The 15,445-nt window shown below is 40.4% G+C and overlaps 1 protein-coding gene across 4 annotated transcripts in view; it reads left to right on the forward strand.

Annotated features, from left to right (window-relative positions):
- The window catches only part of MLLT3 (MLLT3 super elongation complex subunit), a 251,615-nt gene extending 243,340 nt beyond the window's left edge, over nt 1-8,275 (forward strand). For all 4 annotated transcript variants that reach the window (XM_036856559.1, XM_036856557.1, XM_036856558.1 and 1 more), the window contains 2 exons: nt 1,081-1,152; nt 8,002-8,275. In XM_036856559.1, the coding sequence (XP_036712454.1) occupies nt 1,081-1,152; nt 8,002-8,133 (204 nt within the window). In that variant the 3' untranslated portion in view covers nt 8,134-8,275. The remainder of the gene's footprint in view (nt 1-1,080; nt 1,153-8,001) is intronic.
- Nucleotides 8,276-15,445: the final 7,170 nt, after the last annotated feature.

Below are 15,445 nucleotides of genomic sequence, written 5' to 3' on the forward strand. Positions count from 1 at the left end.
GGTTCTCCTTTCGTTTTCTTCATCAGAAATGCCTGAAACCTCCAAATGACAAGCATTTCTTCCCAATGCTTTGTAGTTTATTTTCCAAGTCTTGTTTATATCTCCAGTGTTAAGCTTGGCCTTATGCTATCCATGATTGCCAAGGGATTTCAGGCACATTGAATTGGGAAGTGAGAGAATTGTGGTGCAGGTGGAGGGTTAAGGAATCTCAGACTTAAGTGAGCAGGACATCCGATCCCAGTGCAGTGTGTTTTCCCCAAGTGTGCAGTCACGCATCCAAAATCTGACTTCAAGGGCTCTTGGGGGTTTGTGTCTCGTTGTGGGCAGGGTCCTCACGTGCTTTGCAGGGGCGGGCCTGGCTAATGCTTCACAGACCTTTCTTCTGCCTTCATTGCAAATGGCACTCGGAACATCCAGGCATTTATGCTAACAAAGACCATGAGTCTGAGCATATGGAGGTGCACCTCTGCCTTTCCAGGGGAGCTCTTGACAAAGCAGATGCTAATTTGGATAGTGACCTCTGTTTTTCATAAGACATTCTTCTGTCCTGTTTCTTGCCGTTCACTAGCAATGTCAGATATGACCAGGAGGGACCAGGAGGGCTTTTTTCTTTTCAGTTTGCCCTGACATAATTGGTAATGTGCATCAGTACTTCCATAGTCAAACTTGGGCTTTTTTCTCTTAGTTAAAATGCTTCTAAGATGGAAGAATAGTTAAAAAAAAAAAAAAGAGTATAGACTGTGGTAATACACTTAAACTCACAATTTTTCATTGAGTTCCCCTTCTCTCTGTAGAGGCGTTGTTGGGAGAGGGTGAACCTGCTCACTTGAACCTTGTTGAGAGCAAAGAAGTGCAAGAATTGCCCTTTTTATCAATAAAAAGCTGGCTTGAAAAGTTAATAGTTGGCCAAGAGAGATTTGGTCTGCAAAGGCCTTGGGCAGTGCACCCACACAGCCTGGGGTAGAGGGTAGAATGTGGAACCTCTGACCACTGCTTGTATGTTCTTATTTGTTTATTCTTTTATTTTTGAACTACTTCCTTAAAGTGCTTGTTCTTTGGGGTGATGCCGTTCTCTTTCAGGCATACCTAGATGAACTGGTAGAGCTTCACAGAAGGTTGATGACACTGAGGGAAAGACACATTCTGCAGCAGGTGAGAAATGCTTTTTAACACACCCCTTTCCAGAAACGTCAAGGCCTAGTTTGTCCTGGGCTAGTGTGATAGCACCTGGAGGCCACGCCAGGTGGCCTTCTGAAAGCCCCACACTCTCAGAACTGGCCCAGTGCCACCTGCAAAGTAGGTGGGGGGGGGTTCATTTCTGAGGCTGCCCAGAAGTCTGCTTTGGGGCTTCCACGGTACAACGAAAACTGGGCACATGGGGAGGTGATGATGCTGGAATATACTGATCCCTCAGCCGTCTGATGCTGTCATGTGGGCTGAGGGAGGGGAAGGTAGGAATGCAGAAACCTTTGGGGCCAGGCTTCTGGTTTCATGGGAAAACAGTGATAAGAATTGCAGTCAAGTGCTGTAAACATTTGTGATTCAATTTAGTAACCTTTGCCAATGCTATTCTAAGGAAAATAAATATTTTCCTCATTTGTCTTATCTTGTATAACATACATTCTATTATTATGAACTCAACTGTAGAAGACTTGTAGAGTGGGGAAACTTCTATTAGTACAATTTGATGTTTTGAGAAGATAAGAAGGATGGTTTTTAGTTTTCATACAGTTACAGCACATGCGTCCATTGCATTAACAGTGGCTATTGATAAAATAATTTTTCTTTAACACCCAAAGAGAAGGTTGGGTTCTAAATTCCAGGGTGGGTTTGTAGCTTTTTTTGCTGCTTGAATTTTTTTTTTTTTTTTTTTTTTTTTTTACTACTTTCAAATGACTTGAAGTTAGTACTTAATCTACCCCAGCTGTGTGTGGGTTACTTTTTTTTTTAATGTTTAATGCTGATGGTCACATTTATATTTTGTGTACATTTTTGCATAAATCTATAAATACACACTCTCAAACTTTCCAAGTTCCCTGATTGGTCTGATAAGCTTTTTAACCCTTCTAGAGTTTCAGATTTGAACAAAAGACTGTAGACCTATAATTCTTAATTGCCGATAAGTTGCGTTTGTTGCATTTCTATCTAAGTGCGTAATGGGTCGGGGAGCAGGATTTGAGTGGCTTACCCTAAGACATATTCTAGTATTTTGATATCATTTTTCTTCAGCTTTCTTCTGTGCAACTGAAAACTGTTCAGTCTGCCACTTACTAATTATTTGGGGCTAATTGCCTGAATGGTGATGGTAAATCTATTAGCTGACTTTCCCATCCTTTCCCGAACACCAGCTCTGAACCACTGTGGAGCAGTTGTCTAATAAAGCTATTAAAGCACAAGTTGGGCCCAAATAGTGCGTCTTGCAGGAGAGCGAGACAGATGTTTGGTCAGGGTTGGGACCCCTTCACCAGGAAAGCCAACCAGTGAGTCGAGGATACTAGGCTTTTGGGCAGGGTCTTACCTTGGGGTGTCATTGGCATTCCTAATTTCACACTGTCCTTTATTTTGACCTTTGAAAGACTTGTGAGGGAAGGTGGCTTACTGGAGAATTCCATCGAAGTGGATAATTTTAGTGTTCTAGAGGGAGAGAGTGATATCTATGAATTTTTAACCTGGCATAAAGGCACTCCAGGGCCCACAGCGTTTCACCCTAATTGCATTCCCAGGCCAGTTGAAAGCTCTCAGTCTTTGGCCTTTTGCCTTGTAATGCAGCTGAGGCTTGTGATTATGATACCATGATGCATGTCCTGTCACGGTTTACTGCTTAATTAATTCCTATTGTAAAACATAGAACTATTGAGGACTAATGTTATTCTCCACCTTGAGCACCGCTCATCTTGTGGACTGCATTCCACAGAGCCTGCGTATTATCAGCCACACAGACCCCAGCACCTGAGACAGGATTTCTGGTGAGCTCAGGATCCCATCCCAGGTCTTTTCCTTATTAAATGCATCCTGTCAAAAAATCTGGCCTGACACTTTTCTTTGGCTCACAAAAGGTGGTTAATATCTTTGTTTTATTCTGGGGACATGCAGTGCTGGCACCCAGCATCTAGATTAATGAACAGAAAGCGCTGGATCAAGAGAGGCTGTGTTCTGAAGGCCCTTTTCCATAAGGTAAAAGTATAGTACAGTAGGCACAGTCAAAACCAGAGATGTCAGTACCTCGGACTGACTAATAATTTGATTCTTCTTTAAACCACATGTTCCACATTCATTTGGAAAGGGAGATTGAACACTTCTAAACACTTCTAAACTCCCTTGGAGTTCCAGCTCTGAGTCTGGATTTGCATCCTCCTTAGGAGAAAAACAAAAAACAAAAAACCTCTGAGGGAAAACCAGGGCTTCCTTAGAGGATGGTTCAGCAATTTAGGTAACAGCTATTGTACATTTAGAATTTTCTTCAGGGAGTTGGGGAATAAATGGTATATCAGAGTGTTCTAACAACCTGGAAAACACTCCCTGAGAAGTGTTTTGCTGAAAGTGATTTTCTCCAGGACGCCTCTTAACCCAGGGTAGGGCACACGTCGTCACACGGTAGACAGGGCTTCCCCATCCATAGCTGGGGCCATTCTCCAGGAAGTCCTAACTTACCCCAGACCCGACTCCCCACCAGACAGAAGCAGTTAAAGCAAAGCTTGTTCATTACTTCCCACTCAGCAAAGAGGCTGCTTCGGGTGGAAAGAATCCTGTTTTGTTTTGTTTTTTTAACATAAAAAATATAAAAAAGCATAATCAGACTACAATGCATCTGCCTTTTAATAATTTTTATGACTTTTATAACCAGGATTGGGGGAAGGAGCTACAGACTTAACAAGTGGATCTTACCCTGTTTTAAAAAAAAAAAAACAGGCCTGCGTGGTACCCCCTCCAAAGCTGACGTGGCAGGAAATAATCCATCACAGATGTTTTCACAACAACCATCATCTGAAGAATGAGTTAAGCAGTATACATACTCCGCCTTTTCCACTACCTATAATATACCATGTGCCCTTGCCTGCTTTCCTTATCTGCACTCAGTCTGTCTTTTATTATTACTATTATTTTGGAGTTGGATTCGTCATTGCAATACGATGCAGGGTAACGACACCAAGGTAGAGCCACGGTGCATCAGCAGAGCGGGGATTCCTATAGACAGGCAGCGTGGCGTCCTTCAGGGACCAGCAGGGTGGTGCTTTCAGGCTTTGGGGCTGTGTCATTGCAATAAAGCATGTTAACGCAGTGTTTCTGATGTTCTGACTCTTTTCAGGATTCATGGAAAGGCACCCACATTTATTTTTCTTTATGAAGTCTTTACTTAATTGAGGGTGTAGGTTCGTGCTCTAATAATTCAAATCATTAATGCCGTTCCCATTGGCAAATAGTCCTGAACGCCCCATCTGTTGCCACCGCTACTACTTTAAGGCTGTCTCTGCCTCCGCCGTGATGCATTCTTATAAGCTCGCATAAAAATGCAGGGCTCATTTAGTGAGATTGATAAGATCCCCTTCATTTCTTTGCCTGTTGTGGCTGCAGGCGGGGCGTGCTGGTTGTGGAGGAGACGGGAGGGCTGTGATTGAAGCCCCGGAACCTACAAGGTAGTACAGTGCACGTGAGATGACGGGGCCGAATATCCTAGTGGGCAAATGTGTTTATTTGCTTTAAAACCAAGTGGCCTTTTCTAGAGGGTATTTTTATTACTCTGTCTTCTGCCTATTGCTAAGTAATTAGCGAGCAACTATATTGAGTCCACAGAAATTTATTTTCTTAAAGGGGTGAGTTACCTGTCATTTTCAAGGGAAAATGGAGGGCTGTACTTCTTTATCCCCACATTGTGGTTTTAGTTTGTCGTTTCAACTACTTTACTTCAGCTACTATTCTCCCTGCTTTCTTCCCTTCCTCCTGCAGACTTTTATTATAATTTTTTTTTTTAATTTCAAGGAGGTCTTTTCTGAGCTTTAGCTTCTGGCATTTTCCCTGCTTCATTTGTTTTAGTGCTAATGAAATGGCTAACAGTCAATGAGGGGCAGAGGGAAAAGCACTGGGTCTGAAAATTCATGTGCTATATAGTTACCTCCCAGATAATTAAGGATAAATTTATGTTTACACGGTAATCATAATCATGTTGCCCTCATCTGTGTAGCAATTTGCAGTTTATAAAGAAGCTTCATGTTCCGTATATTATTTGATCCTCTGAACAACATTGTATGATAGGTAGAACAGGTGGCATTGTCCCCATTTTACAGATGAGGAGACTAAGGCCCAGGGGTTATTGTGTTCTGTCCAATGCCATTCAAATAGTGAGCAGAGTCAGAATATGATATGCCAAATTCAGGATTCTCTGTTCTGAGTGCTTGGTCATTTACCTACTGGCCAGCTAGTTGAGGAGAGGATTCACACTCTGGAATAATTGTCATTTGCTTCCATTGTATAAATTGAAAGGCTATTTGTTTTCATCCCGAAAGAGCTCTCTGAAGAGGCTGTTTGTTTCTATACTGAAGTTTACACATTTTCACTCGGTCTATAGTGTTTCTACACAATGTAGCAAAAAAGATAATTTACTCTGGAAAGTACTTTTAATTCAATCGATGTTAAATATGTATTATAGTATTTGATTGCCTTGAAAGGCTTGTGTTTGTGGACAGAGCTGTGTATGCGTGTTTCTCTATGTATATAGATGTGTGTGGCTGACTTATCTAAAGCTCTGTTTTAACTATTAACTAATAAAGCAAATGAGGGTTCATTTTAGATCTTTTAGTGTTAATAATAAGATCTAGCTTGATAAATTCTTATGTGAATGTCACACTTTAACCATTACTGGGAACACCCCTTCTGATATTCTCTTGATGCGTGTAATAGAACGCTGAGTCCGGTGGTTTAAGCAAGTAAGGCTCCCTCTGCACCCCTGCACCCCCCCCTCCCCCGCCACCCCATATAATAATAGGCCTGGAGGTAAGTGATTCATGGTCAGTGTGGTGGAAAAGGTGCTACTGAGGACATAGACTCCTTGCCTTCCTGCTCTGCCATCTTTCACGTCTTGCGTTCATCCACTTGAGGGGAAGACAGCTGCTGCACTTCCAGGATCGCATCTTCATTCCAGACAGGAAGAGCAGAGGGCAAAGCCTCATGCCCATTGTCCATACCCTTCTGAAAATTTTCCTAAAAGGCCAGTGACTTCTGACAAATAAGCCGTAAATAGCAGTGTCTGCCCAGTGCTGCAAGTGGGTCTGGGAGGCAAGTATTTTAGCTGGGCGTATTGCCACTCCCAGAAAATCAAGCTTCTGCTAGTAAAGAAGAAGGGATAAATGGATATTAGGTAGGCAGTTCGCTGTGTCTGTCATGATTTTGCAATGGGAGTAACTGATTTTGTTATTAAACCCATAGTTATATCTGTAAAAAAAAATAGTTCCAGAGGTTGAATAAGGCAATAACAGCTCAGTCTGGAGTTGTGCAGTTAATTGGATTGAGGTTCACTATGTCTTATGTTTCTGTGGCAGATATGTCAGGAATAGGGAGCACGTTTTCTATTGAGAGCCACTGACCCATAGGGAATAGTTCACAAATTTACTGTTTTTTTTTAAAGAAAACTAATTGTAAGAAGAAAAGGTCAAAAGTTTCCATTCTGCTGTTTTCAACCGGAAATTAGGTAATCTAAGACTTCATTGAATAAATAATAGGCTGAATAATTAAAATTATTCCTTTCAAGATGATTGTACTAAAGAGAACAGAAGCATGTGATAGAAAAGGAGTAACAGACAACTAAAAATAAGCGAAATGGTTTGCCAGTCGGTTTCTCTGCACAAATACTTTTTGTTTCATCTTGATGCGGATTTTCTTCTCCCCCCGACAAAGCTTACTAAAATCAACCCCCCTCCATCCCAATTTACTCACAACAAACATACCTAGAACCCATACTACCCAGGCATAGCATCTATTTCTGTTAAAATTATTAGTAAAATAGGAATAGAAAGACACGTAACATGATAAAAGATTCTTTCAAACCCATAACCAACATCACTGTTAATGTTGAAACCTTAGAGGCGTCCTTCCGAAAGCCAGGCAAGACCAATAGTGCCTCTGTCACCACTTTAGTTTATCATATTTCTGGAAGTTGGAGCCAATTCAAGAAATGAGGTATAACTATTCCCAAATGGGGAGACAAAGGCATCCTTTCTTTCTGCGGATGATACTTATCACCCCAGATACTCAAGTGCATCAACTGAACATGACTAATGGAATGAATATAGATTTTTATTTTTTGTCAAAGCATAACAAAATGTACAGCTGGATGAATTTTAACAAAGTGAATGCACCTTTTGTGACGAGCACCCAAATCAAGCAACAAAACAGTTCCAGCACCTCAGAAGGCTTCCTTGAGCCCCTTTCTAGTAACTAGCCATGATCTTCAGAAGGTGGAAATGTAGACAGTTTTAATTTTTTCTTTGTGGATTCTTGAGTTTTTTAGACTTTCAACAGTAATGTAATCAGAAAGAAAAATGATCATTATATATATGTGTGTCTGCGTGTATATACTTTTTCTATAAGGAGTTCTGTTATTTCTAGGCTGGAATTTCCTTTCATCTATTAAGTACAGCCACTGTCCATTGAGTCAGTAACTAATTTTTAAAAGGGGTCTTGAAATTGTATCTCCCACTAGTTACCCATTCTCACTCCCACCCCTATAGTAAAATGGTCTGTTGATGACTTGGAAGTAGGAATCAGTTTAAAGACTATGAATGAGAACAGGTAGTCTGCTCTCATTGAGAAATTCAAAGGGTTAATATTCCTTTGACCTACCAAATTGGCTAAGAAGTAGTTTGGTGCCATTTCCAGTATAGGACCTTCCTGCTATAAATGAGACTATTAATCACTTGGTTCCATATTTGACTCCCTCCATCTCTCTCTCTTTTTGCCTTTTGTGGTCTATTGCTTATTGCCTAAACTTTCTCTTCTTTACTCCTCTAGATTGTGAACCTTATAGAAGAAACTGGACACTTTCATATCACAAACACAACATTTGATTTTGACCTTTGCTCGCTGGACAAAACCACAGTCCGTAAACTACAGAGTTACCTGGAAACATCTGGAACATCCTGAGGCTACAACAACTGGATGCATCAAAAACTCTGGTTTTTTTTGTTTTTTTTTTTTGGTTGTGATTTTTTTTCTCGTTTGTTTATATGGAAACACTCAGAATGATGCAACCAAAAGGGAAAAAATAAAAAGCAAACAACCTTCAGCTTTATTTTTCTTTAAAGCCAGTCATCATCTCTTGATAAAGGAGAGGTTAAGCAAACCAGCCTCAGCGGACCACTCTTCTCTCCAAGGAAATCCCCGGGAAGAGTTAGCCTGGATAGCCTTGAAAACAAACAGATCAAATACAACACGAGAAAACTTAAAGAATGTGTATGGTATCATGTATCTCTCTCTGTGGTGGTTCATTCCACAGGACGAATGCATATTCAACACACTGCCTTATTACATAACTGATCTATTTATTATTGCATACAGATATTCTAGAGTTGTTGAGGGAATGACACCACAAGACATTCTAAGTACTCGGTCCCGTGGATGCTCTTTCAATGCAGCGCCCTTGCCATCCCAAGCCCAGTGACCTTACTCGTATACCGTGCCACTCTCCACCAACTTTTTCCAAGTCCCTTAACTCGTTGCAGTCTGTATTTTCCACCTTGTTTTTCCAGTCCCAGGACACAAATGATCAACTGGGGGGACCAAATAGCCACCCTGATTTTCTTCTTTGTGGTCTTTTTCCTGAAAGTTGGGGCCCAGTCCTTGGCTGTATCCATATAATGATCTTGGACCATGGTTAGAAAACGCACCAAATAGGATCATACGAATTGCTGTCTAGCCTTAGTCAATAAACCTGTAGGACTTTTAAACAAACGTGTACCTGTAAACGTCCTGCATCCAGCATTGTTGAGATGTCATCAACATCCTTGTGTCTGTTTTACTGTTACGGTATTAGGTAAATATGGAAGTGAATGCATTCCACAGGATCATAATTTTTAAAAGAGGAATTCTGGTTCTGTTTTCTAAAGAAATGTTGTAGAAATTCTTAATTTGGTTCTATTTATTAGTAAGAGTTTCAGCTTTCTTCGGCTGCCAGTGTGTTACCCATCTTTACCATAAAACCTGGAATAAGAGATTTTTGTTTGTTCACATATGATCCTCTTAGACTCTTTTATATTTGAAAAATTAAAATCTTTCTTTGGGGGAAAATTCTTGGTTATTCTGCCATAACAGATTATGTATTAACTTGTAGATTCAGTGGTTCGATACCTGTTTAGTCACTTGCTTATGTTTCCAGAAGGATTTCTTGTATTGGTGAATATAAAGATGGTTGGGGAGGGGGGATATTTTTGTTCTTGATGTACCCTGTTTTGAAACTAGAAATCTGTCCTGTGGCATGCAAAAGAAAGCAAATTATTTTTAAAAGAAAAAAAAAAAAACAAAACCAAACCAAAGTACTTTTGGTGTCATTATTCCATTCTCTCCATAAGTGGAGAATGCAAAATGAGAACAGTTCATCTTCCAAGTTTTTGCTAGGAATTCAACCGAAAAGAAAAGAAACGAAGAAATACTTCTGGATCCAAAGGTTCGTTCACTGGATCAGCCTTAAGAAAGTCTCTATGCGTGCTCGTAGACCAGTATCTCCCTTGTTTAGTCCCGTGCCAGATGCTGTCTTTTCATACAGAGATTAACTGGTGTCTGTACAGAAAATGGTCTTTCCAGACCCATTCTTTTGGGCAGGAATGTAAATGCAGATTGATAATGGAGTTATTTCTGCATTTTAACAAGGGGATTTTTTTTTTTTTACATTGTTTCTTTCTATCCAGAGACACTATTTTTTCCTTTTAAAAAATTATAATACAGCCATGCTCCTTGTAAATTACTTTTCAGAAGCATCCCATTGAGGACAAGTGTACTTTTTCAATAATGTTATGACTCTTGATGATTGGCATGACCGACCTTGAAGCATTTGTTTTGTAGTCCACTCCTCAATGTTTAATTACAGAGAAACTTTCTGAGTCATTTTGGACATTAGGTGACTGATGAATTGAGTGGTTTTAGTTGTGTTTTGTTTCTTTTTTTAACTTTACAGGTGAAAGGGGTGGGCAATGCTTATATGGAATTTTTTGCAACATTTAAAAATCTTTAAAAATTTCTAAATGCTAATCCACATATTCTAATTAAGCCAGAAATGTATGTGGTTTAACAAAAATATCTATGTAGTTTAACTAGAAATGTATATATGTAGTTTGGGCCATTTTTATTTTTGTATCTAAATTGTGTGGCCAAAACCATGATTTGGCAATGTAAAGATTTTTTTGTTCCCTAGGTTACTAACCAAGAAACTGGTTAACATAAGTAACCAGACAAAAAGGATAGCAAGAAGGGAAGCTATTACAGTGATAAACTTTAGACCTAAAATTTAGGTAATAAAGTAAATGTCTTCAGAATATCATCTGTAAATTAATAAAATTCAGGAAAACTTGCCCTTCTGTTATTCATAGAGACAGCAAAATGAATTTTCCATGAAATTCCAATAGAATAAGAGTCATGCTGTTGAGTTTTTAGAAGTTGAACTCTTGCTCTCATCTGATTTTTAAATGCAGAAATAATAAATCCCCTTTCAATTAAATTCAAATAGTTAAAGTAACCCACTCAGTTCTGCCACGTTTATGTACACTCACCTTTGAAACCTGTTAAAATATTTTTGGCATGCGTGTATTCTAACAGTGGCTTTGGTTTTTTTAAGCACAGGGTTTAATTTTTTGGTCTAAATAAAATTAATTGGGTGAGTGTGACTATGGTTTAAGCCAGCCAGAGTATGATAAACTTTCTTTAAATTTTTCCCCAGTAATTTGAGGGGAAGGAAACATGTACAGAACTTTTTTCCCCCTTATCAATTACCTTTTGCCCCTGGTTTCGCAGCAGGATATGTATGAGAGGGGGTGCTTCTATCTTAGCATATAGCAGACGTGTTAGCAACAAAAATGCTTGCAGCTATTTTGCTTCTTCACCATAATCCACCTCTCTCTCTATGCAGACAAATAGAGATGTCTATATATGCTTGCATATTGTGTCAAAGTTGGGGAGAACATAAAAACTTAAGATCAGGAAACAAAAACTCTAGAAGAAAAAAGTCCTAGGAGAGTGTCCTAAACATTTTTAAATTGCGAAGCAAATCTCTCTAATCTGAATAATTACCCACATTTTGTGGAAAGAGCCAATAAAACTGGTTCTCTTCTTCCACCAAAAATGTTTCTCCTGATAACTTTTACAGACCCAACTACTCTTTAAAATGGACAGTTTAGGCCTGCATAACATCCCACATACTGTTTCAAGCCCCACACATGTTAACAAGTTGACATACTGTTTAAGAGAGACTTTATTCTTAAATGTTTTCACTCTCCCCAGGTGACGGAGTTGGATGTTCAGTGTTGGAAATGGTCAGTGCTGGTGCCGGGCGGTGCGTGTTCATTTTTCTCACTGTGGAGGTGACCAGCTCTGGACTAGTTTGCCGTATGCTCGTTACTGGCCACCCTTAGCATTTTTGTGTACTAATGCTTTGTACTCCCTATGTGCACACATCTTATCATCTTGCTTTGGACTGTTGCTCTAAAGCTATGAGTATAATGTACAGACTACTACAGCTGCCATGAATGCTGAGGAGTCGATTCCCATGGTTTAGTCTAGTCTTGGGCTGGAAGTCTACATCTTTTGACCTCTTTTGTTTTATATGATGCCTTTTTATCATGTAGGCACTGCCATCCCTGAATATCCCTTGTAAAGATGCATTGAAGAAGGCAAAGGAAGACAAAGCCACCTCTGTCTGTAAACTGTAAATATGTATTTTGGCACTTGTACTCCAGTATTCTGAAAATAGAGTTATGATGGAAATGCTGACAGATCCTTAACGGTGGCCAGAGCTACCATGCAGTGCAAAAATAAATTAAGTAAATTGTATTCTTGAGATTAACAGTGCAAGGCCACTACGTTTTATAAATCTGTCAGTATCTTTTTTTTTAATGGAGTGTGTATGTGTAGTTATGTTGAAAGATACACTGTGTACGTGTGTGTAGATGCTATTATGTGAACTACAAGGCATTCGTCAGATGTATTTCCCATCCCTAAAACCCATGTTGAAATGTAAGTACAGATGGACAGAAATAGGTGTTTCACTTAAATTCATATCGAATCTGTTGTGGCTCCGTTTTCGTAACAATTCAGTAAGACTGTATGTTGTAAAGAGTCATTCGACCAAAGTTTGGTTTCCCTTTGCATACAGGAAAAATGAGCCCCCAGCCTTTCTCAAGAAGTGATGCTGGTCTTAAGGAAGAAAGAATGGCGAGATCAGAACCAGCTGAGGGCACAGTTCGTGCCCCATTCATCTTTGAGTCCCTAGGGTCTAGCACCACTTTCTGTGTCCTAAAACCAGAACATTTTTTAAGCTCTGCAGAGACTGGACAAGAAATGGTAGGGTACATTCTTGGAATAAACCAGGTTACTTGTGCATGGTGTTTTTTTCTTTTTCCCCCTATTTCTCCCAGAGGTTTTGTTCATAAACTAAACAAAGGCCTTGCATTTACTCTAGTGGCAAGAAATGCTACCTTGATTGGACAGGAAGGAGAAAAACGACTTCAACAAAGAGAATAGAATACTTTCAGTTTGGCAAGGAACCAAGGAATTGGATGTAATGCTCTATGTAACATGCTCTGTAAGAGTAAAGAGACATTAGATTTGAGAAACTCACCTTATCTTCAGGCAACAAGCCATGAGGGGATGATAGTGGACTGCCTCATATCTTATCAACTAGCAACTGATTTTAGGTGTGGAAGCATCAGTCCCAGATGGGCTCGGCTGACAGTTAAGCTTTCGAATGACCAGGCTCGAATTGGACTAATCTCTTCCCTTCTTTCAGCATAGATATTCATTTGTTTGTTTTAAAATAATGGCCTGGCATTTTCTGCCGAATGGAGAAAGTCAGGGTGGGCATCCTGGGCCTGCTGAAGACAACTCAGGATGTCGTCTCCAAGTGCCCTCACACGGGAAGAGCACTGAGCCCCAGTTCCCCCCAGTACATTTGTTTCACCGTCTCTCAGAATTATGGTCCCACTTGGATACGCAAGGGGTCCTGGAGAGAGATGGCAGCTCAACCGAGGCCTGACGCCAAGACCTCTCTGCTTGGGAATTTGGGGATATAGTGTCCAAAACGAATGCGCTGACTAGTGGAGTAGCTACGGGTATTTTATGGGTCTCCTTGCCTGGAATACCACCCAAATAGAGAAGCCTGAGCACATTTCAAGGCTTCTGCTTTCTCTGCCTGCTAATAGTATCCACACCTTCCTGTTTATGTGGCCCCTTCCCTTTAGGGGCATTTCCAGTCTTTTCCAGAGGTTGTTAACTTGCCCTGGGCTGTCGGCTTGGCCTCTTGGTCTTAATTTCCCCTTAATTAGAGAAGGGTGACCAATGTGGTTCCCACGTGCTAGGGAGAGACGTACGTGGCACAAACGGAAAAACACTCCAGTAATTATAACTGGACCCTATAGCTGTCAAATAACAACAAAAATAATCTACCACCTGAATGGGAAGGCTCCTTGAGTCCACGCTGATAATAACGCAGGGCGCGGGGCCATCTGCACGGAATAGGTGGCCACAGGGACTGGGGAGATAGTGGTGAGTAAAGGCAAAGCAATTTGCTCCTTTTCCCTGGTAATCATGTCTTCCAGCACATGCGGGCCTCCACTGCAGGGCTCTGAAGTTTCAAAAGGGAAGAAAAGGATAAATCCAGGCCATTAAAAGAAAATAATCAAAGCTATTGAAAAGATAAAACAAGTGAGTCGCACTAAAAGGGCCGTCTGTGCAAGTAATAAGGTTGAAATACTGATACTGATTTCCTAGCCGAACAGCATTCCTCACACATGTGGTTTGTGTATCCGCGTCTGGGTGGGTGGTCTGGTGAGAAGTGCTAAATGCAGCAAGATGGCTTAGTTTTTGAGCAGTGGAGGGAAGCTTTGGGACAGGCTCAGTCCGTGGCATCTATAGCCCCTGCAACATAAAGAGGCTTTCCTTTTGCTTTGTTCCAGGAGGGAAAGTTTTAACTTGGCTTATTCATTTCAATATGAGTCTCTGTTCTGCACAGAATCAAAGGGTAGGAGGTTTTTGTGTGTGTGCATGTTTTGTTTTGTTTCTGTTTTTGTTTTTAAGCACCTCCTTGTCCCTCGTCCCACCCCTAGGGGGTGGGATTTATGGCATAGAATGTGATAACTCTCCGTTTGTTCTAATTTATTCCCTGGGTGCTAGGCAACTATACACGTCTTTGGAAAGAAAGTGATGCTATTTTAAATAGCACCTCAGTCTAGATAGGACAGGAAAGAGTATTAAAGGCACATATTATGAATCCAGTCTGCAAACAAAAGCCAAAGGCAGATGGACTCCCCCAGAGGCACATATATATTAATGACAAATGAAGTACACTCAGTTCAAAGGAGGAGACTTGTTAAGGGAAACTTCTACTCAGAAAACAAGGTGCCCATCGATTCATGGCTTTTGACAGACATGGATCATTGCCAACTCATGTCTGAAGACAGATTGCTTCATGAATATTCCTCAGAATTGGTGACTGTTGTGGTCTTTATTTTGAATATCCATCACTTGGGGGGATAGATCATTGTTTTCCACATTATAATATTTATTTGTTTACAGGTTTAGTGCCTTTCTCCCCCACTAGAATGTAAGCCTGATGAGGACAAGGGCTTTGTCCTGTTATACTGCTGACTCCAGGACCTAGAACAATTCCAGGACAAACTAGGCACCCATATTTGTTGAGTGAAAACATGGGAGTATTCTGTAAAACACTGACCTCTTTTGACATTTTATGAAAAAAGGTTTTGTGTTTAAGTAAGTTTGGAAAAACTGCCCAGGATTTGACCCTCTTGGAAATTCATGACGTGCTACTCTGTTAAATTTCTGGGAAGCCATATATTCTGCCAACAACCACCAAACTTGTTTAACTTGAACACAGTATTTCTCAAATTGTATGTAACACAACAGTAGTTAACACAAGACAATAATAGATGTTTTGCTTTGAAGTTCCTTCATCAACATAATTTTTATACGATATTTCATTCTTCAAGGTTTACAACATAAGTTGGCATGCTACAGGTTTACAGAAGGACAGCACAGCTGTTAATATCCCCAGAAATGGTTTTCTGGGTTAGGTGACCATGGTTCAAACTGGAACATTTTTGAGAAGGAAATTGGACACTGCTAGTAATTATCCCAGGACAACGTGAGTAACTGGGGCTGTCTTTGACAAACCAGGGTATGTGGTAGGTCATCCTATTTCCAAGGAACGCATTCTGGGACATGCAGAACTGGAGAT

The sequence above is a fragment of the Balaenoptera musculus genome, chromosome 6 (assembly GCF_009873245.2).
Source record: "Balaenoptera musculus isolate JJ_BM4_2016_0621 chromosome 6, mBalMus1.pri.v3, whole genome shotgun sequence".
Lineage (NCBI taxonomy): Eukaryota > Metazoa > Chordata > Mammalia > Artiodactyla > Balaenopteridae > Balaenoptera > Balaenoptera musculus.